Source organism: Pelodiscus sinensis, chromosome 1, assembly GCF_049634645.1.
Source record: "Pelodiscus sinensis isolate JC-2024 chromosome 1, ASM4963464v1, whole genome shotgun sequence".
Classification (NCBI taxonomy): Eukaryota; Metazoa; Chordata; order Testudines; family Trionychidae; genus Pelodiscus; species Pelodiscus sinensis.
The window spans coordinates 161,906,700-161,933,265 of NC_134711.1; the positions used below are offsets into that span (position 1 = coordinate 161,906,700).

General features: G+C 45.9%; 1 protein-coding gene and 1 long non-coding RNA gene across 7 annotated transcripts in view; one reads left to right on the forward strand and one right to left on the reverse strand.

Annotated features, from left to right (window-relative positions):
- LOC112545991 (uncharacterized) overlaps positions 1-20,078 on the forward strand; it is a 40,704-nt gene extending 20,626 nt beyond the window's left edge. For 3 of the 5 annotated variants that reach the window (XR_012897682.1, XR_012897678.1, XR_012897679.1), the window contains 2 exons: positions 6,315-6,432; positions 19,944-20,078. This is a non-coding gene — a long non-coding RNA (uncharacterized LOC112545991). Of the gene's footprint in view, positions 1-6,314; positions 6,433-6,548; positions 6,686-7,057; positions 7,182-19,943 lie in introns of those variants that run through there. The other 2 variants (XR_012897680.1, XR_012897681.1) reach the window with 2 other exon arrangements.
- On the reverse strand, positions 8,764-26,537 carry STYXL2 (serine/threonine/tyrosine interacting like 2). Of its 2 annotated transcripts, none has more exons than XM_006124225.4 (6): positions 26,369-26,537; positions 24,450-24,567; positions 17,463-17,557; positions 16,452-16,683; positions 14,332-14,549; positions 8,764-12,348 (listed from the first exon to the last, which is right to left on the reverse strand). In XM_006124225.4, the coding sequence occupies exons 2-6, from the start codon at positions 24,557-24,559 to the stop codon at positions 9,482-9,484; spliced, it is 3,522 nt and encodes a 1,173-aa protein (XP_006124287.2). In that variant the 5' UTR covers positions 24,560-24,567; positions 26,369-26,537; the 3' UTR covers positions 8,764-9,481. The 2 variants fall into 2 exon arrangements, with proteins under 2 accessions (XP_006124287.2, XP_006124286.2); XM_006124224.4 differs by having other exon boundaries at positions 24,450-24,583.
- Positions 26,538-26,566: the final 29 nt, after the last annotated feature.

The window sequence follows — 26,566 nt, forward strand, 5'->3', positions numbered from 1 at the left end:
TTTGCTGGTGCTGGGTCGTCAACTTCAACATTAGATATCTAGCCACACAAGATATCTAGCCACTCAAGTCACCGTGGTTTGTCAAAACACAAAGATAAACACGTGAGTGAGCAGAGGAGCGCTGTGACCATGTGTATTCATCCGCTCACGCATATTACCACTGTTTTCACCAACTTATACTGCCGCTTGAAGGAGTCTGCCACTTGATTATTTTTGTGTTATTTTGGGGACAGTCATGTTATTCGAAAAATGTTCCCTAAAAAAAAATTGTGCTATTGCGAAAACGTGTTACGTGGGCATGTGTTAAACGAGTAATTACTGTAGTTGATCTTAGGGTAATCCATGTACAAATATTCATACCTGTTAACAGAAACAGAGTATTTACACTCTGCCCACTTGGAGCCAGGGGACAGTGACAAAGGTGTCCATCACAGGGTCTTAATGATTTTCACCACTTCCTTGTGTACCAGCAATGCTACCCAGTCTGGAGCTGCTGCACCTAAAACATCAAGCATGGAGTCACAGGGCTCTGCAAGCTTCTTGGCTTCCAGCCCCAGGTTTGAGGGGAAGCTCTTCAAGAACTCAAGATGAGCTCTGGCATCATTTTGGGGAACTGGATGAGAAGAACCCAGTATCACCTCATCAGGCAAAGATCACAAAGAGGTGGGTACAGGCTGGTCTGCTGCCTCCGTCATAGGAGCCTCAGCCTAGACTGGGTGACCCAGAGGAAGCTGCTGAGTCTGCATCTAAGTCAGGGAGTGGGCAGGAGACTGTTGCTGACCATTTGTTGGATGTCCCTGAGGCTGATCTATGCTCTTGCTATGGCTGAGGAAACCCCCAGCTGCACTACAGGAAATACTAGTGGTCCTGATGAGTGGCCCTGTACTGCAGGCAGGATCTGCTCCTCGCTGTTGGAGCCTGAGGAGGGGGATCTATGTCTGGAGGATCAGGATGGTGCTAAAGCCACCTGTATACCCTGATCCCATCCGGGCTGGCCCCAGACCTCTGTTGAGGTCTGTACAAGAGCTATGACTCTCAATACCAAGATCCTGGTGACTGCTGGCAGCTTTCAGCGGATTGGTGATGGTAACTCAGCAATCTACATCTTATGAATAGCAAGTGGTGCTTCTCTGCTGAGCAGGAGTGGGAACAGTAGCAAATAGACTGTGGTACTGAGGACCATTGGTGTGCCTGAAGCAAACAGTATTGACAGTCTGGTGACCAGGTTCTGGGAACTGGCATCTCAATCCACTGGAGTGGTGCCATGAGCTGGGTGTGTGGCATGGGCATTCTCAGTACTTGGATGCCACACCTCTGGGGATCTGGACCAGCCCAGTGGTGATCTCCATCTTGAGTCCAAGGAATGCTGCTGGGAGTGTGAGGACTGACACCAGGAACTCTGGCAGGTAAGCCAGCCCTTGTCTAGGGCCTGGTGGCACTGCTCAGCTAAGCACTGATGGGGCAGTCCCTGAGGTGAGGAGCAGTGTCGCGCTGATGGGGACTGTTGGAAGGGTCCCAAGGTAGGTTTACCCCTTCAGCAGGGCACCTCTGTGGCTGGTGTGGGCAGCAAGGGGGACTGAATGTCCTTTGTGGCCCCAAAGGCCTCCAAGCGTAGATAGCACTGCTTGATGTCGAGTGGCTCTGCTGCTTCTCAGGGCGGCAGGCAGGTCTTGGGTTAGTTCACCTACTGGGAGTTGGGGCCTAACATCCATCTGGAGGGAAAAACCTGCCCCTCTCCACCTCTTTATGGGACATAGGAAAATGTCGTTTCCCAGCCTTATGTTGCTTTTGTAGCAAGTAGTGGGGATGATGACCAGTGCCTATCTGAGACTGGTGTTGCTAGGACACTTCACGCCAAGGCCACAATGTCAGGAGTGGAGTCCAATCTGATTGGCTCACAGGCTGGTGTAAGGGTCAACTAGGTAACGACTGCTCAGAGATGTTCCTTTTTGGTCTGTAGTTTGAAGATTTTGCTAATTTGGGTTTCCCCTCAGCACTTCCATCAGCTACTGTGGGGATCACTCACTGGCATGGGTTTCTTGCAGCAGTCACAAGGTTTGAAGCCTAAGGAGCTGTTCAGGACTACAAACTAACACTAAGGCTACACTAGGGGAACTATGAAAACTAACAACTTTCTAACAATATACAAGCTTATACTTCTCATCCACTAGTTCACTGTAGAGGCAAGCAGCTCTATGTTCCAGAACTGTCACTTGTGGTGAGACACAACTGAGGGTATGGGGAGCTGACAGCTCTCCTTATACTGTGGTATATGCACGCCACTCCAAAGGGCGTCAGAGCCAGTCCCTTACAGATATCCCTGAGAGAAATACTTCTGGTACTGGTGCATTTGATGAGCACTCACTTAACAATGAAATACATGACCAAGCACTGGAAGAAGAACAGCAAATTACCCAAAAAGGAATGGAAAGTGGAAAAATTGTAGCCATCGTAGAGTGGAGCAGACAGACAAAGAGCAGCGATTTCTTACAACATTTCTATACATTCCAAAATTTCCAGTGCCACCTCCGACTGCTAACCTCTTAGTCTCCCTTAGATGTCACTTCACTACCTTTCCACATCCCCTCCATGAACTTCACCTTCTCCTACCATCCCCACTCCAATCTCCCATATTTCCTAAGAAAACTATAATCTTCATTAATCTCACCACCTCTTCATCTCACACAGATAATGTTCCATCACCTTTCTATGTTTTACAGACCTTCCCACAACCTTCCATCTCCCACAGAAATTGGAGAATCTCTTTATTTTCAATTAATGTTAGGGGTCATCACACCACTGGTGCCTCATCAGACCATGGCCAGGCATGGCAGCTATTGCCACTGGCTCTTTCAGGTCTGTAGTGACCTACCTCTTCCTGTGATTGGGCTCTCTGATCTGGCCACTTCCATCTCTCTCCTGGCAGGTTGGTCCAGAAACAAAAAGTAAGCGGAATTAACACAAGCAAACTGTTAACAAGAGAGGGAGGGATCAGGATCAGGCCCTCCCTTACCTCAGGTAGTTGTGAAAAAAGATTCTGTTTTCCCTCAGCCCTTTCCTCTGGAACTGAGGGCTAAAGGTCTCATTTTCTTCCCATATCTGCCCACAAATCAGTTCTGCTTCTCTTTTCACTCCTCTTCCAGCCTGTGCATGTCTTGCAGGTGTGATGGGTGGAGCAGACTGAGCCCAAACACCTCCTTTAATCCCCTTTTTGTTCAGTGTGGGTTTGTAAACCCCAGCACAATCACACCGCCCTACAGATGGCATCTGGAGAACTGGGACCCTTGGGTTATTCCCCTCATTCACTGGGGAGAAAACAAAAAACAAACAAAAAAACCCTCAGGATTTTAGTGAGCTTTTCCTACTCTATATTGAATATGGTAGCCTGGGGAAACAGTTATCAGTACATAAGCCAGGGAGTTGTGTCCTTCATGGCATTTAGCACATCAAGGGAACATTATTGGTGATGAGCTTGAAGGATTTGCAGGGTGGTAATATCAAAGCAAGTGAAGGGTCCATTTCACTGAGACCTTTCTTTTCTATCACAGAATAGAGCTGCTCTGAATGGAACAGTTTGAAGCTAAATAGAGTATAGGGTATTCCGTTCCATTTGTCTCCTGGGACAGTAATGTAACTAGTCCCACCTCTGAGGCACCAGTTTGTAAAATGAACTGGTTTGTAAAATGAACTCCTTTGAGAATTCAGGAATGAGCAGGACAATCTCTTTACACAAGCAGCCTTTCACCTTCTTAAAGGCCTTTTCTCAGGTCTGGGACCCATACACCTTTTGGGGCCACTGTCCTTAATGAGGTCTGTGAGAAGGCTGCTGCCAACAAAAACCCTAGCACAAATCAGCAGTAGTAACCTGGGAAGCTCGAAAACCTTTGGACTTACTTTTTTATGACTGGATGTGGGCATGCTTTGAGGGTCTGGATTTGGCCATGAGGAGCTGGACGAGGCCCTTCTTTAAAGCATATCAAGATACTGAGATTTCCCATGATAGCCCAGTTCAGGGCATAGCAGTTTGCTGGTCCCTTCATAGGCTGGCACTTCTTAGACCACCCTGTCTGATTGCTGCTTCTCCTGGTGGGCTCGCCATTGAATTAAGGGGCCACTTTGCCCTCAGCCAGTTCTTGTGTGACATAGTCAGAGCTATCTCCACTGCTAATCAGTCTCCATCAGCTAGACTGTGTCACCTGGGGACTCTGGCCAGTGTTTGAGTACCCAGTTTCTACAACCATCTAGAAGTATGTGGGCAAATTGCTCCACCACAATGAGCTCAGTTAAGTCAACTCACCTAAGTCTCCAGCATTAACCACCTCTAGCATAGGCCTCTTAATTTCTGGACACCCACACGAGGGTTATTTCTCTCCACAGAACCTCTGTTGGAAGGGCACCTTTGTGATGTCAGGTTAGTCAAGAAAAGCCAATTTCACCTAAGCATAGTCCTATTCAGGCCCTGACATGGCGTCTGTGTTGGTCCCCCATCAGGAAAGATGTCAACAGAGTATCCCACTGGTCAGGTGGCCACTGGGCTGCTGTCACCACTTTCTTAGATGTTATCATGAAGGCCTCCAGGTTGTTCTTAAGGCCCATTTTTTGTGAGTTCCGCTAGCACAGGTGGGGTTACCGGTCCCGGGCCTATAGCTCCTGGAAGAGAAGCCCCAGACATACTTTGGGCTGCATCAAGACCACTGTCTATTGGATCAGTTTTTATTGCTGTTCTTGCTATTGTGCCTCTAAATCCCTGACTGGCTGTTGCTCCTGGGCAGCCTTTTGCTGCATGAGTTGTTACTTTTACTGCTTCTAGTTCTTGGTCATCCATTCAAGACGACACTTTAAGTTCATGTTGTCTTATCTAACATCCCAGATCTCTAGGTCAAGGGTGTTTGACTGTCAGGGTCAGTCAGTCCTTCCTGCTCTTCAGGGGTGGGAGGGATGCCCACATTCTCCATCAGTTATGAAGAGGTCAGCTCCCCATCAGCACTGTGTTGTGACCAAGCATGGCAGCTCTTTCTCCACTGCGGTTAGCTGCTGCTGGCTGCTCTGGGCATGGGTGGTCGATGAAGGTAGGATTGGGGGAGGCAAGCCCTCGGCCCCACCCACAGCCCTGTCCCTTGTACTGGGACTCTGCCCTCCCTCCCCCCACGGGAGGCAAGCCACCTCTCCGCCTCCTCTCAAACTCTGGTTGCTTTTATACCAACTGCAGAGGTCTGGTGTATCTCTCTTTTTCATGTCTGTTTAAATTCTCATCTTAAAACCTGACTTTTCTATCCTTCTTCCAGACTCTTCATTTCTCTCCCTCTTGGTTATTGGCCTTATGACGGAATGCTTTAATATTTTCACCATGCAAGGTCTTTATGTCACTGTTCATGTAATTTATACCTGTGAGCTGGAGCCTTTCCCAACCTGCTCTCAAACACAGTGCATAGAATGTGTAGAGTCCAAAATCACCCCCTTCCTGCTTTGGGGGTTTGAATTTATTAACAAAGATAGCAGCAATAAGAAAACAAAGTTCAGCTGTTTTTCAGGTTTCTCCCTCGTGACTCTTCAGCCCACAACCTAGAATGTTTCTCCCCAGACAGCTATTTCCATTTCCCTTTTATACAAGAGCAGTAATAAGCCACCTACCTCAATGAGTCAGCAAAACCCACTTAATTCTTTCCCAGAAGGGTCAAAACTTGCTAATAGGGTGGAGCATTTCAGGCTTGTTATATGATCATACACTATCCTCTGTCCTGAATAATTTAATTCTGTGACAGCCTTGGGATCCAGTTTAAATGAAAAATGTAATCTGAATTTATTGTGAAGAAACAAAATAAGTAAAATGTGTTCCTTTTCATATTTCTCTCCTTCTGTTATTATTTAATCATCTGATTCCGAGAATCCCTTTCATTTGGAGCACTGACCCCCCTACTGGTTAACCTTGTCGTGGATGTCAGAAATAAGGATCCTTACATCCAACAGACCCAGAAGTACAATCAATGAGGGATGGTTGATTGAAATGGTTCTACATTTCCACTGAATATAAAAAAGACAGATACATTTTATCATTAATTATTATTTTGATAGCACTGCTGATGTGCATGGCACCACCCAGAGAAATAGGACAATAAAGTTCATGCCCTGTGGAACTTACAATCCATATTAGAGAGTTACTATTCTGAGAAGTGATAAAAATCATAACAATATCTACCCTCAATATCATAGAGAAAGGGAGATGAGATGAAAAGACACAGACAAAAAAAGCTATTCTTGGGGGAAGAATATTACAACAATGACAGGTCTTTGCCTGGATTTCTGCTTGTATTTAGTTCCAGGAATGGAGTTATGGAAGTGTCTGGTGTTTCAAAATATAATCTTAATAGAAGAGGGAGCAGATAATTCCAGTGTGGACATCAGTGATGGAAAGCTGACCAAAGATATTTTAAGGTAAGATTTGAGGGAGAAATGGCAAATTGGCTGGTAACGTGTATTATATTATTCAGCCAAATAGTCAGTCTCTGGATGTGTCAGAGACTTACAATGATATACAATCTATCCTATAGTGGTGTCTAGACAAGCTGTCTTGTCACATGGAACTTCATAGGATTCAGCAGACCATGGCAGGGACTAGAACCAGAGTCTCTGAAGTAAATGAACATGGAACATGCTGACTTTAACCTCTGGACCAATTAAAACTGCCATCTCTTGAAAATAAATGTGAAACTACCACAGAGCTATCATTTAACAGAAACATAAAATTTTCTCTTTGTACTGTACGTAGTCTTTGCATGTTGCATTCCACCATGTATTAGTCACCTATTCGTTTATTACCAGAGTTTGGCATGAGTTAACACCCTTTTATTTAAGACAAAAATGCTGAAAAATAATAAAAAAGACACAATAGGACTGCAGACATAATGGACTGGTACCAGCTTTACTTCATACATGCAATGTCAAATTGAACTCAGAACTTTTCCTCCAGAACAGACCTCTACCTTTTGAATGAGATCAGAATATCCATTATTAAGACTACCAGGCAGTCAGCAGTATTGAGTATTTTTTCCTTTTATAGACCTCAGGCCACTAGAGGAGACACAATCATATTGGACAGGGCCTAATTCTATCTAGTCAAGGGAAATAGTACTACACAGACACATACATCAGCGTATTAAACGTCTAACAAGGAGGAAGCATTATTGTTACTATGAAGAAGTGGGTTGTGCCCACTGTTAGTAGGAATTTAATGTTAACAGAAATGCACTGAAACAAAATGGAGACTGAATCTAAAAGAACAATCCAAAATGGAGTTGTGGTGCATGATGGGACTTTAAAATGGAACCCAACAGACTGTGAGGACTTTTTGCCACCAAAACACCCTCTGCACATGGCACGTGTCCATGCACACTGCACCAGTTGTCTGCACCCAGCACCATGTGTTTGCACACAGCACCACGCCCTGCTTTGCACTCAAGACCATTGGAGTTTCCCGCCTTGGATTCTATAAAACCTAGAAGTCTGAGGAGATCTGGTCGGCAGTTTCTCACTACACCTGGAGAAGGAGTCGTCATGTCACAGAGGAGACCATGGTGAAGGCCCAGTCTAACCTGTCTGGTTCTACTCCTGCCGCCCTCAGGGTGCTTCGGCCCACTCTGTGGCGAAAGCCCAGTATCGTGAGCCCTAGCTACTTGATATCCGATCCTACATCATCGGGACCGCATAGAGCCTCCGGCATCAGCTGTGGTGAAGGCCCTCCTGGTGTTTAACATCGCTCTTCGGTTACATCTCACAAACTGCGCATCTGTCAGCCATGCAAGCAGAGGCTAACATCATCAAACGTCTCTACTTCACCAAGGACACCTCAGTGCTCTTCCCCTGACAGCTACCTTAGTTAAAGGGTTGTAGGTCCTGAATATCAGCTGCCTCTGACAGACTGAGTATAACATCAATTATATCATTCCTGTCCTCTTTTATTTTCTGAGGGTGAGGGGTTGGTCATTGATTTAGTGTTGTGTTTATTACCTGTTGTATTCAATACAGTTTTGCATTTTTCAAACATAATGATCAGAGTCTGTGTTTATTAACATCTGAGAGATCCGCAGGTGATAGATACAGTGGGTTCCAGGCCAGATCGCCTTCTGGGACAAAGGCATTTACCACCTAGTCAGCAAGCCCAGTCTAAATTGGTTTACTAGAGCGCCTTTGCTGGTAACACCACAAAAGCTCATGATACCATACATGTTTTGTTAGTCTATAAGGTGCTACTAGACTTTTTAAGTTTTTCCTGTTACAGACTAACTCTGCTACCCCTCTGAAGTTTTTATATAGTTTATGTTAGCCAACAGACTTGCTGGGTCCCTGGGCAAGCTCAAGGTCCCTGAGGGGGGCTGGTTCTATGCTCCCAGAAGGGGCGGGCCTGGGACAGCCAGCCCTCAGCACTGCTCAGGGAACGTTGCACTGCTCTCCCGAATCATGCTGTGTAATGCACCACAGGGCTCTGGTCGCCACTGTTCTTGCAGCAGAGGTGGCAGTGGGGAGCCCAGGGCCCCTTTCAAAACTCCCCCTCCCTCTGGTTGGCAGGCCTTGCTCTATTATACACATATGCCAAGATCTACCACCCTGGATATGGTCATTTTAAAAAGGGTCCGACATTGCCATATGTCATTTCAGAGTTTGGCCTTATGCTATATTCGGTAGGGAGCTTCCCTTGAATTTCAAAGTAGCTTCCTTCCCCCTAATCTCAACCAACTGATAGCAAATAAATTAAGACCCCCTAAAATATAAATCACCACAACAGTTACATTTAATGGATATTTTGTTCTGCTGCAGCTACTCAGTGGAGCAAATTCTGTTGTTGACATTCATGACACTGCTGAAGAACACATAACAAAGCCACATTAGCTTGTGCTTAATAAAAAAAGGAGTAATGTACTTAAAAATAAAAAGAACCCTCAACATTTTCTAAATGGGAAAAAGGCAGTGCTGATGACACAAAAACACACTGCCAAGCTTCTAGAGAAGGTTGTTGGTTTGCCATTCCCCCATTTATAATAAAAATAAAGCTAGAAATAATGCTAGAGTGACTCTTTAATGACTGCTGAAAAGTGAAATAATCAAAACAAGATGTGACCAAACTCTTGACTGGTGGGTACTGTTCCAGAGGGCAGAATAGCTTTACCTGCTATTGTTACTAAGATATTCTCCAGATACAAATGTCTCCTAAAGATTTGTTCACACCTACGCTAATGATTTAGCACAAGCGTCTTCTTTTTGACAAACCAAAACCACTTCAAATGCTTAGCCTTCTTGGTAACCTTCCTCGACCTATTCTGGTAATTAAGGTTAAGAAAGTTTCTGCAGGACATCCGTAGTGCCCTGAAAATCATGAAGGATGATCTTAAATATAATGATGAGTTATTCAGATGAGACATTTGTGTCTGGGACTCCTGCTGGGCCGAACACTTCAGTCCTCATGGAGTCTTTATGACTTTGTCTTCAGTCATTCCTCTCTTCTTCGCCGGAGCTTTGCCTTAGTTTCTTCTTGTCGGCTTCTCCAGGCAGCAATAATGGCATCATCATCCATTTCTTCTTCTTCTTCCTTGTGGGTGCTTCGTCTGTACCGTGAAAATTGCTTTGATGCAAACCTCTCTTCACTTTCTTCCACCTTCTCTTTTCTGTCTCCATCCTCTTCAGACTTTGAAAAACTCTGAATAAACTTTCTCTTTGCTCCAAATTCTGACATGTTGGAACTAGACTCCTCTTCAGATTTTTCCAAATGACGGGATCTGACTCGACTCTGCGTTGATGATCCAGGGGATTCACAGTCATAGGATGGCTCTGGGCTTTCTTCCCTAGAAATTGTCTCTCTGGCTTTCATTCGTGTGAACTTGTACATCTCCTTATCCTCCTTTGAAGAGGCAGAGGAAAATCTTGATGTTGTTCTCAGTGAATCACCTTTGGACAGATAGGAAGAACTGTCCACCTCTTCACTTTGGGATCTGGAGAAGCTATACCTGGATGCTTCAGAATTCATCTCTCTGAGAGTGGATGATCTATTGTACTTCTCTTTAGCCTTTTCAGCATGGTCATGATATGATGTATTTCCTTCTTCTTTCAGGCCACTGAGCCACTTATTAATATTGGTCTCCACCTCTGAATTCATGGCACCAGTATTTGCAAACTGATCCGAGTAAGAAGAAGCTGTATCAGTTTTGTCAGGATCTGTTTGGAAGGGGTACCGGATGTCAGCTGTATCAGTTTTGTCAGGATCTGTTTGGAAGGGGTACCGGATGCCACCTATTGTGTTCACTCTGTCATCTTCGACTTTCTCTTCTTCATCTTCTCCTTTGGCCTTCTTCTTCTTAAATAAAGTGCTACGCTTGTTGTCTCTGACAAGCTTTTCAATTTGATAATCTGACATTTTCCCTCTCATCTCCATTTGCATCTCCTTCTCCTTCCGGCTGAGTTTTTTCAGGTCAATGTCATCTGCAAAGAGGCTGTACAGTGGCTTGCTTGTTTGAGTCACCCTCAGGCTAGAGCTAGATCCCCTTGTCCTCTCACTTACTGAGGCACTGGAAGACAGAACAGACTGGGTGTCAACACCATTCACGTCCCTCGGGCAGCGCAGAGAGCTTGCTAGAGACAAGCCACTCTGTGCACTGTAAAGGGAGGCCTTGTCATCATCAAGGCATCTGCCAAGGTCACCTGACTTCACACTGGAGGCCAAGGAGGAGGGCGGACGGGACAACATCATTATCTCATTTTGTTTCTGAGCAATAGTTTCACTAACCACATTGGCAATCCAGTTCTGAATGCTGGCCATGGATATCACAGCATTTGGACCAACTGAGATGTTGGGGAGAGGTGTGGCTGGCATTTGGGGTTGCATAGCCCCAGCTCTGCTTTTGTTCTGAGATAAAGATGAATGGTTGCTCTGCATGCTCAGCAAAGAAGCTGAATCCTCAACACCATTTATGGAAGGTGCTGAGAGCCAAAGAGATGACAGTGGGATACTCCCACTCATTGCGCTCTCTGTCTCCCAGCCACATAGGGACTGGCTTTCTTCCAGGATCTTTTTTGAATGTTCAAGTAGCTCCACTCTCCTCTGCTTCCTTTTGGCTGAAGCAGAATCTTCACCCTTGGCAAACTCCACAATATCGTCCTTGTTCTCACTGCCCACCCTCTTCTGGTGTTTTATTTTCCAGGCCTGATAAGCTGTCAGGCTAACATCCGATGGATCCCTCTCTTCTTCTGCGACTGCTGCCTCCTCACCTAGTTGGCTTCCCTCTTCCATCTTGGGAAGAACAGAAGAGTCTACATCCTTCTTGTGAAAGCCAAACTGGATTCTCTTGATCTTCCACCTTTCAAGAGGGGTCAGTTTGTCTTTGTTCTTTTTGCAGAAGTTATAAAAGGAGCTGGTGTCTGAGATAACACTCTCCTCATCCACATCTCTGCCCGTTCTTTCTGGTCCTGGTTCTGGGTTGTCATTGTCACTTTTATTCCCAGAACGGTATCTGTGAGCAGCTTCCTTCTCAATCTCCAGCAGTCTCTGGTTCCACATATCCCAGGTGCTTTCCGTAGACATAGAGTCTGTGCGACCCCTCCTCAACCTGTTGATGCTGCTGGCTTCCAGTTGTTGCTTCAAGATTCGGATATCAAGGCTGCTCACGCTCTCTGTGTCACCCAATTCACTTGAAGGGTACGGCATTTCTCCCTTGTTAGAGGCTCCATCCTCCTCCCTGGATAGCCAATAACCTTCTTTTTCATATTTTGCATTTCGACTCTGCCACTCTCGGATCATCTGTTGCACATTCTCCTCAGATTCTTCCCCTCTCTGATCTGGAAGTTTTGGAGGTATGTTTTCCACATCTTGATTTGGTGGTTCCCTTGCAGGCAGGCCTTGCTTCTGTCTCCATTCCTCATACAGTTGTTCCTCCTCCTCCTCACTGATGAGAGTAGGCTGCTTGGAAACCAAGCTAGATTTTCCCATGGATGAAGAACTCATAACACTTCCCAGAATGCTGGTGGTATCCTCTTCTTCCACCGTGATCGAGTGCACTTTGGCTCCCATAACACTCTCAGAGACCTCCACTCCAGACAGCAAGGACTGGGTCCCTGCTTCAATGACAGAACTCTGGCTGGCTGTGTCATCATCACCCCCAGCATCTTCCTCCTCTCGTTCCTCCAGCAGCTTCTCATTGAGCTCCCTGAGCTGTTTCACAAAGCCATCATTGGGGTAAATGGCACGCTTCTTCCTTATAGTCATCAGGGCTTCTAAGATGGTCATGTGGTGAAAGATCATCAGGTAAGCAGCCACCAGCACAGCCGAGCGACTGATTCCCATTTCACTGTTTACCAGGATTTTACCTACAGGTATGAAATATAAAAGTGTCAGACACTTTCAACAACCTACAAAGGTTAATCAGCAATTATCCCATAAGGCCCGATCCAAAGTCCATTGTTGTCAATGGATGTTTGATTTCACTGAGATTTAGATTAGACCGAAGTTAAGTATTTTTCTTTGTTTTATTTTCTGATTTATCTTAATTAAAAGTTGAGACAAAATAATATCAAGTAAGTGCACATGTGTCAAGAGCTATGGATAGACACATTTTAAATTAAGCTAACTACAGAAATTGTATTAATAGTTTGTACTCATACAGTGGATTTAATCAAAGAATCTCAAAGCCCTTTACTACGTCAGTGATCTGAGCCTTACAATACTCTTGACGTGTTGTGTGACCTTGTTTAAGCTCACTTACCTGCACCAAGTTTCAGTCTCCCAAATGAGAATGAATATTCATGGCTAGGATCATAAAGGCCATTAGAAGGAGAAATTAGTTAATTAGTTAATGTCTGTAAAACACTTTTAGAGCCTTTGATACATAAAATTATTAATTGCATTTTTGCCAGGACTCAAATCTGCCCTGTTCAAGTGAACTTAAATCTAGAGTCTGCTATAGGTCAAAACTGATGCGCATGCAGAGTCATATTGGGTCTTTGGAGTAAAATAGCCGGGTGGCGGATGGGTATAGCTGACCTCGCAATCTGATAACCTGACGCAGCTGCTCCACTACCTTATAATACCATCAAAGACATGTTATAATAAAGGCACCATATATTCTGTGTTCCATGGCATTTGCCACAGAGCCTACCTGTTACTGAAAGTGCTCCAAAATGGAAGATTTATTTCTCTTTAAATTACTTTTCTAGCTCATACAGTTACCAAAATAAGAGAATGAAATCAAATCCCCTTCTGAACAGGACAGAAGCATTACTGATGCACTGGTGTCTGCCTGAATCCAAAGACAACCCGAAACAATATGTCTCAGATATTTGTACTTCTCCCATTTATCCCATGTACATCATCAATGTGCTATTCACTCTGAAATCCAACAAAGCAAATCTAAAGTGTCAGTTATTTCACTATTGATATTTTACCAGAAACATTCAACATCCTCTATAATCCCAAACTGCCTCTCACAAATTCCTGCACGCCAGGAGGCCCAGCTGCCTCCTATTAGCTAATCAGCTTTTCCTACTGAGAACTTTTGCAATGCAGTTATGTTGTCAACACAAAAATTAGCAGCGCATTCAAAATGTAAGGGCAGAATAAAATTAAGTGAATTTAATATGAAAATAAATAACACGATTGATACCAAAGACTGAATTTAATATTCACTTTCATGTTTAGTTCAATTTAGAGCTCTATTTTTTATTTTAGCTGATACTGCTGCAGAATTTCTGATGTGCTGTACTAGAGTTCCCTAGAAATAACCAGAGCATGGTGTGTCGCCATAGAATTTAGGTCCAAAAGAGCAAGCAGGATTTTGCTATAACCACCCAGAAACACATCACCTCTTTTCTCTTTCAATAGCACAGTGGTCCCTATTGTTCTGTACAATATAGATAACCTAGTGAATGTGAGGGATAGCCTTGACCAACAACTGGATATTATTGCAATAGTAGCACTTGCTAAAGGCTGAAAGAAGCATATTCGTCAGCTCCAACACTTGGCCATGGGATCAGCAGTTTCAGTTGCAGGGCTTGCAGCAGGGGATCTCTGGGTTGCAGGACTACATCAGCTATCTCTCTTCCTATCCCTGAGCCACCCTTGCCACCTCCAGTCCATTCTTGACATATTCACATCTTGGAATGCCCACTGTGCCTGGGTTTTCTGTAGAGGCAGTGCAGAACTAGGCCTGGGGTATTCACTAGAAATCCTCCCATCTGCCATGCACAATTAACCCAAAGGATAACCAGAAATCTGGTCCAAAGTATTCTCTATGGTGCCTCCTGCATCACTGGGTTTCCAAGTGTCCAGGAACTAGGCCAATCTCCTTATCTTACCTCTGTAGGTCAACAGTGCTTCATCAAGGAACTCTGCCGCCTGGTGAAAGTATTTGGAAATGTCCATATCTGGAAAATCATCCACCTCAATGCCCAGGTACTGGATATTCAAACCATTGTAGAAATCTGGCCCTGTATACACCCCAGTACCATGAGCTGCATTCAGGACATGAGTGATCCCAAGCCTCTTCAGACGGCCCTTGTTCACTGCCACACTCCTCCAAGGAAGAGAAAAAAATAAACATTAGAAGTTGTAGCCTGTTCTGAGGTTGGAGAGAGCCAGACCATTGTCTAGGTAACCAGCAAAGGTGGTATTAGAACAGGAAATGTCAGTAAGAGGCTTGATCAAAAAGAAAAAAGAAGAGAAGAGAATGAATTCAATGGGGCATGGAGAGTGGCCAACGAAGCTGGATGTAACTCTTTGTCAGCCCAATCAATGCTGTGGAGCGATATCTGTAACAGTCCAGTGACATGTGAGGGTCAGAAAAGGATCAGGTTATCAGGGAAGGGATATGTACTGAAGTCCTGAATAATCTAAGGGCAAGAAAATGAGCATGATATTGAAAGATGAGATCTTTAATATGTATAATTTGTGCACTTAGATTGACCTAGCAGCAGCTTAGAAATACTTCCATGCATGGACTTCCCCTTTTTCCTTAAGCCCAGAGGCAGATTGGAAAAAAGCACTATGTGAGGATACTCTCCCAAGCTTGTCTCATGCTCCATCCAGTCATGACTTCAAAATAAGATTACACTCACAGTAGACTGTTCAAATCTTCAAAATATGATAGTCCCTCTCCTTTCTTGGACGCTTTCATTGATAATATTCACAACATTAACAATATTCACATGTACATTGCTATGGTTAGGGTTAGAGTTAGCAGGGGATTGCTTAGACTCTGTTTGCATTTTGAAGCTTCCTTTGCAATCATAAGAGCCAGAAATTGTTAAATAAAAGCTGAGATTCTCGAGCACAAAACTGTGCCACAGAGAAGTAATCAGTCACCAACTCAGTGCAACCCTTCCCAACCTCACCTCTGCTTAAAGGAATATTCTATCTGTTGGGCTGCCTCTGCTTCATAAACACTGAAACGGAGATGTAGGTTTACCCTTTCTACCCATCCATCTGACTCTTCTGTTTCTCAAATGGCTGATGTAGATTTTAGAACTGTGAGTAGCAATCAACACATGCTGTCAGGATCTGTCAATGGCAAAAGTGAGATGGGAGCAGGAGACAGAGCCAACTCAGCAGCTTAGTGTAGGGTTCCGATCTCATTTGGGTGAATAGAAGACAAGACCCACTGCAGGTATGTCCAGTCCAGGAGACTGTGGTGTCTGTAGGCACAGTAACTTTCTTTTCTCCACCCTAAGATTACCCAGAAGAATAGCACTCTCTCAAGTCATCTTCTAGCAGTTTACCTTCAGTACATGCTTGTGAGATGCTCAAAGAGAAGCCAAATGCTACCAGACACATTACTGGTGATTAATCACATAGCACTCTTCCCTGTTGGTGCTGAAACAATGCCCTCAGCACAATGCTAGGCAGTACTAGGCTGCTGAAGGTCTTTTGGGAGAGCTATAAAACAGAAGCCCTGGCCACTTGTTTTCAGTAAATTACATGGGATTCGCCCCTCTCCCCCCATTTTTTTTGAAGGAATAAGTGTTTGTCCTGGTGTCTAGGAGGGTTCATTTTGCTTACAGTTTCCTTGGTGCTTTTAATTGGATACGGTATTCTTCACCTCCTTTCCCAAACTGTTCTGAAGTGTCAATATGTGTTGTGGAAAAGCTGTGGTTTTTTACAGAAGTGATTGCTTTGCAGTGCAGTGAGATTTTTGTACACAAGAAATGTAAACTGTCTTTGGATCTGTGCATTTGAAAGGCATTACATGTAATCAGTGCTTTTTTGTTAAAAAAAAAAAAAAAGTGCCGGTACTCCAGGGGAAAAGTTGCTGAGCTCTTACTGGAGGTGCTGGTACTGCATCAGAAGGTGCCGGTATTGTGTACCGGGCAGTACCGTCACAAAAAAAGCACTGCATGTAATATATATTTATGCTGAGGTGACTTTAGTAACTCTTCACTAGGAATTTTGTGCAACCTCAGTGACAAAAGATCATACTCACTTTTCTGCTATAAAGACATTGGGCCAGACTTCATCCACAGGATCCCAGGGGGACTCCAGCCTGTCCTTCATAAGTGCCCTCTGCAAGTCCATCACGCACGGTGTGTTGAACAAGCTGGTGTCATCGATCTTTTCTTTCACTCGGTTGTACAGGTCCTCCACCAGCAGCTGCTCTGCAGACTCCAACATCCCCGGACATTCTGAATCCACTTTGACCTCCTTTGTCTTCAGCTCTGGAATGAGCTGACTGTCACTCAAAGCATGTGAAGAACTCACTATTCTTTCTCTCTGGAGACAATCCTTGAGGCATCTTGCTTTTGTTCAGCAATGTCCACCCACCCAGCCTAAAATCTGTGCATGTGTGCGCGCTCAGGCAATAGCTTCAAGACAATTAATAGGGGACTGAGCACAGTAACCTTTCCTTTCATCCCTTGTAGATCTATGTTGGCTAAAGTAACAACTGAAAAAAGCGTTTGGGCAGTCTCATCTTAATCCCAAGCATATGGGGGAAGGCAGCTTTCCCAGTGGTTAGAGGCAGGAGAGACAGAACCTCCCTAAAAGTGTTTGTGGGGGCCTCCAGTGCCTAAACCATGGTCCACTCCCTGCTTCTTCCCAGCTCCCCACCCCTTCTTCCTGAGACCTGGCCCCCTGCTTGCTTTTTTCTCCTCCCCCCATTACTCACCCTTCCCTACAGTACAAAATGGGAGGCTACAGTCCTGCTTTTAAAAGTGAGGGGGCCATAACTCCCTGCCCCCTACTCCTCCATTTCAATGCCCCTGGTTAGAGCAGGCAGCTGTATTCTACGACTCTGCCACTGTCTCACTGTGTAACTTTAAGGCAAGTCTCCAAACATTTCTGTGTGATAGTATGTAAAATGGAAAAAACCTATCTACCTCATGGTATGTAAATTATGAGACTTCATGAAAGTTTGTTCAGCACTTTAAGATCCCAAGATGAAAGAGGCTAATCAAATACAACCAAAGTCTTTCTTTCTTACCCTTTTCCCTCTTACCTTCACTGATTATCTGTTTAGCAGCTACCGCAGAGGACAGGTGGATAGGCTCCATGAAAATGCTTTCTGTGTCTGTGTCTGATACCACTGAATACCTGCCAAGCAATGACATTGGCATTAGACAAACACTTCCTCCTCTGCCCTATACATCTGATATTGCTGCCCTTCTCAGATATTTCAGAGGAGAGCAGCAGGGAGGGCAGACAGAGGACCTTTGGAGGAATGGAGGGAAAGATATACCCCCATGCAAAGTGTGACAAGTGTCCTCTATACACTGCCTTTTGAAGAGATCTGTGGCATCCAAAGGATGTCTGCAAAAGTTGTGTTTGTGTGGAGGTTCTTGTGGGTGAGGATTTGGAGCTAGGAATGATGGGCTATGGGGCAGCAAGTGGGCAGGAGTGAGGCCTGCAATGAGGATCTGCAGACAGTGAATAGAACCTACAGAAGAACAGACCGGGAGAAAGTTCATGCAAAAGAGGAACTGCAGGTAGGTAGGTGGGATGGGACTGTTAGATGGGTTGCTCATGTGAAGCAGAAATCAAGGATACCTCCACAGAGACAGCTTTCTTTCTTGGAAAACACTTTTTGTTTATTATTAGTTATACAGTAGTAGGAAGAACTAGAGATCAGCTTTACAGATTGAAATCCACCCCTTTCTTATAGCTTCTGACCCCAAGCTCCAGCTCAAACCTGAGGGTGTGTCTAAACTGCATGGCTCCATCGATGGAGCCATGTAGATTAGGCTGATCGACAAAGGGAAATGAAGCCGCGATTTAAATAATCGCGGCTTCATTTAAATTTAAATGGCTGCCGCGCTGAGCCGACAAACAGCTGATCAGCTCCTGCACCGACCTGAAAGCCCTTTATTGACCTCCCCGTTATGCCTCGTAGGATGAGGTTTACCGGGGAGGTCGATAAAAGGCTTTCATGTCGGCAGGGGAGTGTCCAGACTAGCGCGCTGAGCCGACAAACAGCTGATCAACTGTTTGTCGGCTCAGCGCGGCAGCCATTTAAATTTAAATGAAGCTGCGATTATTTAAACAAATAACAAATCTACAAGTCAACGGAGCCATGTAGTTTAGACGTACCCTGAATGTCTACACAGCTGTTTTTAATAAGACCCAGGAGCTACAGTCTATAGATTTGGGCTCTGAGACTTGCTGCAGGAGGCTACTGCTTGCCGTATAGATATATTACTCTGGGGGGAATTTTGCACTTATGAACATGCACATAATTCATGTGCTGTGCATATTTATATTTTTTTCCCACAGAAAAAAGCTTCTGCCAGAAAGTTTCAGTTGTTCCACATTTCTGCCCACCGGAGGGTGCTGTAGTGCTAAAACGGAGTAGCCATTCCTGGCCAGCTCCAGCTATGATAAGAAAGAGAAAGAGCCTGCAGCGCCTTCTTCACAGTGTCTGTTAGGCTAAGTCAGGAGAAAGGCTGGCCTTACGATGAGGTGAACTGAAGTGGCCGCCTCAGGTGCTGGACTGTGGGGCGGGCGCCACTAGAACCCAGAAAATTGAGACCTTTCAAAGTTTTGGCCCAAGCAAGGGAGCATGGGGATGTTATTTGAGCTCCCCGCCTCAGGTGCCAAAATGTTGTGGGCCAGCCCTGGTCAGGAGACATTGTGGGGCACATGGGTCTGCTGGGAGGGGGCAAGTGGGTTACAGACAGGGGTGAATAAGGACCAGTGGGGGGGGGGGGGGGGACAGACTGGGGCAGGGGCTGAATGGGAGTAGAAGTACAAAGCCACGGGGGGAGGAGGGTGCAGGGCCACATGAGGGAAAGGGAGGAGCTGAAAGGGGGCAGAGAGACACATGGGGACAGGGGAAGGGGTTGCAGGAAAGCAGGTGGATGGTGAGAGGAGGCTGGCTCTAAGGGGGTGCAAAGACACATGTGGATGGGAGTGCAAGGCCACATGGGGGGTTCAGGGACACATTGGGGCAGGGGCAGATGTGCCTGACTGAATGGGAAATGCTAAGGGTCAGTATGGGGGAAGTTCTTTAACACTTTCTCCCTGCCTCGCAACCCTGCCCCCCCAAACAAAAACAACCCCCCCCCCAAAAACAAATAAACAAAATCCCACCCTGTTACCCTATTTCATAGTTTACCCAACTACCTTAAAAGTTAACACCCATGCTCCTTCCCTGCAATTAATTCCCTCTCCCTCAACGCCTCCGCTACCCCTAACTCCCCCAAACTTTTGCACTACTTTTGAGGGGTGAGGGAAATATAGTTCTGTATTGTAGTTTAAATGTTTTATTACTCAAGAATGTATTACTCAAGAGTTCTGTGTTTATATGCTTAGTAAATAATCTATTTGTCAAAAAACATTTTCTGAATCCTTCTTATCTGCATTGTTACAGACATAATTGCGGACAGGTATTTTGAAATAAATTACCAAAATAACTGAAATTGATATTGTGTTATTTTGACAAAATATGCAGAATTTTAAAATATTGGACACTTTTTTTTTGTAGAATTCTCCCAGGAGTAATGTATCCTAAATAGCTTGGACATCCATTGCTAGACTGCTAGAACTACTTATGGATAGAAAGAGAGTCATGAACATCCATTTTATTCCATACAAGTTCTTGTACGGCCCTCATCACTTGTATCTGAGTACTATTCCTGCCATGTATAGTCCAAGTCTGCTGCTCTCTTTTGTATCCAGTGTGGCTTCTGATTAGAGTTTGGTGAACCATTCACAACAGATTATGCTGAAGTTTTGGCCCTTTTTCTGTTAACAGATTGTCTGCAAATGCTCTTTGACTTTTAGAGATGTCACGTGTTTGTTCTTCCAGATTATTTGATGGTTGGTTTAAGTAATCATATGGCAGCTTATGGATCTCTTGCAAACTACCCATCACAATGATTGCATCATAATTTCACATTCACTGTTCGTTTGGTCACATAGTATTGTTTCTGTTCTCTTATTGGACAAATATCAACCCCACCAACAGCTTTCATGACTGCTGCTTATACACTCAGGACCAGATTTTCAAAGCTAATTAAGCACCTAGTGCCATGGTGTCCAGCCAGTTCTGAAGCAGTAGCCACTATAGTGGTTACTGCTATAGTGAACTAGCCACATTCAACCAGACAAATAGCCACATGTGGCTAGTGTGTTGAACACCACAGGTCTAGTGGGATTTTCAAAAGCATCTAGGTATCTAGCACCCATTGAAATTGATGAATTTTAGGCACCCAGTTGCTTTGGGAAATCTCACTTGGAGCCCAAATATCTTTAAGAAATCTGGCTCTCAGGTGACCACATATTTATGGAGAATATTTGTGACCCAATCGTTGACAGTGAAAATTCTTGCAAACCAAAAATGTACTCTTTTGATTTTCAGTGGAAAATGAATCAAAAGGTTCGTTAACACAGTCAAAATGAATTAATTCTGTTTATTTGAACAAGTTCTCATAATTATTTGTTCTGGAGTTTTTGTCTCTGTAAAGTCCTGACTTCATCCTGACCTGCTAAGTTCTCTTGCCTGTTCGATTACTCAAGTTAAAGTAAACTAAAACCATCAGCACAACTTCGATTCTATCACTGAAGGAGTCATGAGATGCAAGCTTCCAGTATTTGAAAAACACTTCTTGTTCATCATTACATATACTAGAAGGAAGCTCTTGATTAACTCACACAGAACGCAGCCAGGGAGAAGTGATTTCATGCCACACTCTCACCAACATGATTTCTAACATGTCTGAGTGGCTGAACGGCTTTCACTCTCCATGCTCAAAATGGAGGACACAACCAATCTAAGGGTCACCTTTAAGTTACCAGTTCAATTGACACCTTTAACAAAAATGTCTGAAAGGTGCTATAGTTTTATAGTAGCTACGTGAAATAAATTTGGGATCTTGATTCCATTCCCGGGAACAAGTGGTCACACGAGACAAAAAAGACTCAGTGGAAACTGCCGCTAACTGGGCTCCTGATTGGTAGTATGAACAGAGGAGTCAAGGACTGGTGATATACACCGAGTTCCCGTCTCATCTCTGGAAGTCACTTCCATAGAGAAAGCTTACTCTGCTGCTGCCGGTGCTGTACTTGTTCCATTGGAAAAGAGGGAATCAATCTCCAGGGCTGTCAATCCTACACCTTTCACCAGGAATAGATTTATACACAAAGAAAATATTAAACAGAGGCATGCTGAGTTCATTCTGAGCAAGTCACAGATACAATGTCAGATGAGCTTTTCCCTGTGCCCAACGCTGGTCCCTAGGGATTAGACAGCAGACTGTAGACACACACAATCTCTAACTTGAATTGGTGACTGTTTCCTCTCCCTCCATGAGAAGACCTAGATGTCTCAGGCTTCTGCACATACGAGTGGGGCTGCCAGCTACATTTATTAAATTGGTTTCCGTAGTAACTGGCAACTGGAGGTTAGATGGACAGCATATTACAAAGCCTGGTGCAACTGGGGAGATTGGGGCAGGCAAGATGGACTGTGCAGAGTGATGGGCTAGTGCAGAAAGAGCAGAAGGGTTCAGACTTCAGCAGATACAGCTAGATGGAAGCAGGAAAAAGGTGGGGGGAGGTCAAAACTGCACCACATGTTTGCAGTGGGAAAGAAACCTCTCCCCTCCATGAAGGCTGTGTGAACTGGTTTTTCACATTCTTGGTCCCCAAATTCCCCTCCAGGTTGACATCAAGTACATAACATCTCTACCCCAAACAGTTATTATGGAGAGACTCTTGATTAGTGTTTCCTGTAAACTGTGTGCTTGAGCAGCCACCCAAGAGAGATTCAAGTGACACCCAGCTCATTCGTGGAGCACCCACAGCCACCAGCATGTGTTTCTGCTGATGGTGCACATCTGCACATGCTTCAGTGCACATAACATTTATTCCACAAACGGACAGAAAACATTAGAGGGAACATTGCTCTTGATGACCAACTATGGAGAGGGAATTTAGAAGCACCTGTTAGCTACTGAGGGGGTGGAAACAAATATGGGTAGGAAACCCCACAACATCAGAAGAGGGATTTGCAAGAGACTTCACAAAACTTAGGGAAACCCCAGCAGCAGCAGGGCTAGTGGTGGCTGGGTGGCCCCAGCCAGGAACTGACTGCTGAAACACCTTGTAACAAGGTCAGTGCCAGTCTTCTTGCAGCCCTCCCTGGGCTCAGCCCTTGATCAGTCCCAGCAACCTCTCTGCTGATCCTTTTGATATAGCCCTCCTGACTGGCCACTCCTGCAGCCCCTTTGATTGGCTGCTTCCCCTGATGTAAACTCTACACTGCTTGGAGGACTGCTCTTCTGCTCCACTCTGGGAGGGGATGTGGCAGGACCCTGAGGCCTCCAAAAGAGGCCCTCTGAGCCTACTCCATGCTGTCATGCATCTCAACAAAACAAAACCATAAAATGACTTCACTGGAATCTGTTGCAGGGGTTTGCTGGTGCCTTAATTTAACACGCTGGGATGCTCACCCTTCTTATGTGACTACTATTAGCAGTTCTGACTTCAAGGGAAAGCTGGTGTAGCTCTGAGATACAGTTAGCAGGCAGCAGGGATTTTTGCTCTGCTGCTGCCACTTCAACAGCACCAGTGTTACTGAGGGGAAAGGAAGGGTGCAAGGCCAGATGCCAGTAGAGTGCATGTGTGCACCAGTGGTTTCCAAGCTTTGATCCAGGGAAGGCAGCTGGAAGTGGTCTGTAACACAGTGCCCGCGGGCACCATGGCGTCCACCGGGGCATTTTCATGTGCCCGCCAAGTGCTCGGAGCCAGCCCCACCCTGGGCGCACGGCACATGCGCGGTACTGGTCCCGGGCATGTCGCGCATGCGCGGCGCTAGCCCCAACTGCATGGGCGGCCCCGCCCCGGGGCGTGTGGCGAATGGGCGGCTCTGCGCCCGGGCGCACAGTGCATGGGTAGTGCCGGCCCCGGGCACACAGCTATGGGGGGCACCGGCACCGGGTGCACGGCGCATTGGCAGCCCCGCCCCCGGGCGCCCAGCAGCTCCAAAAGGTTGGGGACCACTGAGGGAAGTGGTTCTGTTACACAAATGGCTGATCCGGTGAGGAGGGGGACTAGAAGACAGTGAAGAGATGAGACCCCTATATGATTATATTGCATATGGACCCAGAGAATTGCAAGGGTAATTTTTTTAAAGAATCCAGTCAAATGAAACAACATTCTGTATGTTGTTGGTAGCAAACCCAACTCATCTGATGAAGTGGGTTTTACCCATGAAAGCTCATGACCTAATAAATGTGTTAGTCTCCACGATGCCACAGGACTGCTTGTTGTTTTATGGTTAAGGCTGTTATTGGAAACATTTTATTTCATAGTTGCATACAACTCCATGCCCCAAAATCTCTCTTTTTTGGCAGACTCTTCCATTACTCCCTGCCCCAGGCGGAATTCTTGTTAGGCACAATAAACAAACAAACAAATACATACATAAAATAAAGCTCATCACACTTGTTTTGACTAAAAACACCTCAAAAACTGGCAGAAGAACAACTTTTTGCTGCCCTGTAAGTGGCACCTTCCTGCCTTTCCCCAGTCCTCCTGAGAGAGATAAGCCGCCTGATCCAAAACTCAAATTCAAGCAGCCTCAATCTTTGAGGGGTTAAAATTCACTCATGAGATTTGCAAATATGGATAATGAGCTGAATCAAAGCCTGGGCCCAACATTCCTGGGCCTTAAAATCCAGATCTTGAATTTTTCAAATTAACGAGGAGGAGGGAGAGTATAAGGAACGGGAAAGCAATAATGCCTCCTCCAACTGGGTATGTGTGTGTTCTAAGGTGAATGAATGGCATAAATAACACATGAGCTGCATCTGCCCCCCAGGATGGCGATGCTGGCACTCTAAATTCCTGCTTCTTGGAGGAGAGGGAAGCCTGAGGCAATGTTCTTGATCTGCGTAGGATGGCTATGTGTGGGCTTGTTGAGGAAGGGGAAGCAATTTGTCACATGCAGTCAGGAAGGCATGGCAGCCCCTGTAGCAAATACACTCACCGGCTGGGGGAGGGACTGCGGAGGTAGCGAGCCTGCACTGTCTTCACATCTGGTCTGTCCTCTTCGTCTGGTACCACTTGCTCGCTGTCTGAGTCCTTGCTGCTTGCCATGGCCTGCTCTAAGGAGATATCTGCCTGAGGTGGGGAGGTCACCGGGACAGGGAATTAAAAAGGAAGCATAAGCAGGAAAACCCGTCAGGTGAGGTGTTGGTTGCTTGCCACCTGTCCAAATTTTCCCAGGATCATCCTGTCCCAGGAAATCTGGAAGGATGTTCAGCACACACTGCCAGTGGTCCATTTTATGGGCTCAGGATCGTCCCGGATGTCCTGTTTTTTTGTACCTCAAAAGTGGCATCCCAGGCGGGGCAGGGCTCCCCTACACTCTGTGGTGATAACTTTGCATTGCAGAGCGCTGTTACACTAATGGCATCAACACCTTCTTAGCTGGCTAGGGGTTGGAACTGTGCAGAGAAGGAGGAAGCCAGGATAGGGATCAGGAAGGAGGAAAAGCCTAAGATGGCTTGTGCAAAACCTCCTTCTCCTTCGACACAGCTCAGCTCTGTTAGTAGAAAATAGAACAGAGGTCCCCAAACTGGGTGTGTGAACCTTTGGGGGCGGGGGAGCAGCTGGTATTGGGGCCAGCCCCCACAGAGGGAGAGAGAGGAGGGCCATCCAGCTCTGCTGCTGGCTCTGGCTGCCAACCCCAGCCATGGGAAAATGCATCCTGTGCCCCAGCTGTGGCCTGGGCAGCTGAGGCTCTGCTCCCACCTCCAATAGTGGGCCTAGCCTCAGCACTCTTACCCCTAGCTGTATCCCCTGACTGGAGGGGAGACAGAGACAGGAGTAAGGGGGGCATGAGGTAAAAGTTGGGGACTACTCCTCTAGAAGGAACCTCATTCAGCGAAGGATGGGGGGGCTGGACATAGAGACTTGAAAGAATATGAGGGTGGGGAATATGGGTATGTCTACACTACCACCCTAGTTCGAACTAGGGTGGTTAATGTAGGAAACCGAAGTTGCAAATGAAGCCCAGGATTTGAATTTCCCGAGCTTCATTTGCATCTTGCTGGGCGCCGCCATTTTAAAATCCCCGCTAGTTCAGACTCTGTGCCCGCGGCTACACGCGGCACAGAGTAGGTAGTTCGGATTAGGCTTCCTATTCTGAACTACCGGTACACCTCGTTCCACAAGGAGTAACGGTAGTTCAGATTAGAGAGCCTAATCCGAACTACCTACTTCGTGCCGCGTGTAGCCGTGGGCACGGAGTCTGAACTAGCGGGGATTTAAAAATGGCGGCACCCGGCAAGAAGCAAATGAAGCTCGGGAAATTCAAATCCCGGGCTTCATTTGCAACTTCAGTTGCCTACATTAACCACCCTAGTTCGAACTAGGGTGGCAGTGTAGACATACCCTGTGGCGCCTATCCTTCTCATAACCAGACACTGCAAAGCAGGGGTGCTGGACCAATCTGTATAGTGATGGTGCTGAGAGCCATTGAGCCCATCGATAAACTTTGTATATAGTGGACACCGCTTCAAGCCAGGGGATGCGGTAGCACCCCTAATTCCTACACCTGTGCTGCAAAGGATCAAGGCCAAACCCTAATTCCAACCAACTTTAAACTCAGGACACACCTCAGGGAGCCATTGTGGTGAGCCCATGATACCAACCTCTGCCAGGGTGCAGGGTGGCTGATATTATTTGGAGAAGCAGCAGCCAGTTCCTCAGGCCTGACAGAGTGACTTGGCTTTCACTCAGGGAGCGGCTGTCCCATTCCAGCCCTGAGGGCTCAGATATCTCTTGGCAGCTGGTTTCAGATATCAGGAATGTAGTCCTGTCCCATAAACAAGGGCTGACGAGCTGCTGCCGCTCATGGCGTCCGTGAGAGGGGAAGAAAAGATGTGAGGAAATGGCACTTACCATCTGTGTCTTGAGCTCTCCTGACAGCAGAATGGTCACTCGTTATCTGAGGCACAGCGACTGAGTCCAGTGGATGGGGCAGAAAACCTGACAGGGGACACAGCTAGTGCGAGAGATCAGCCACCCTTCCTCTCTCACCGCGGCTTCTTCTCTAAGGGGCAGGACAACTGTCAGCAGCAAACCTTTAGCAGTTTTCTA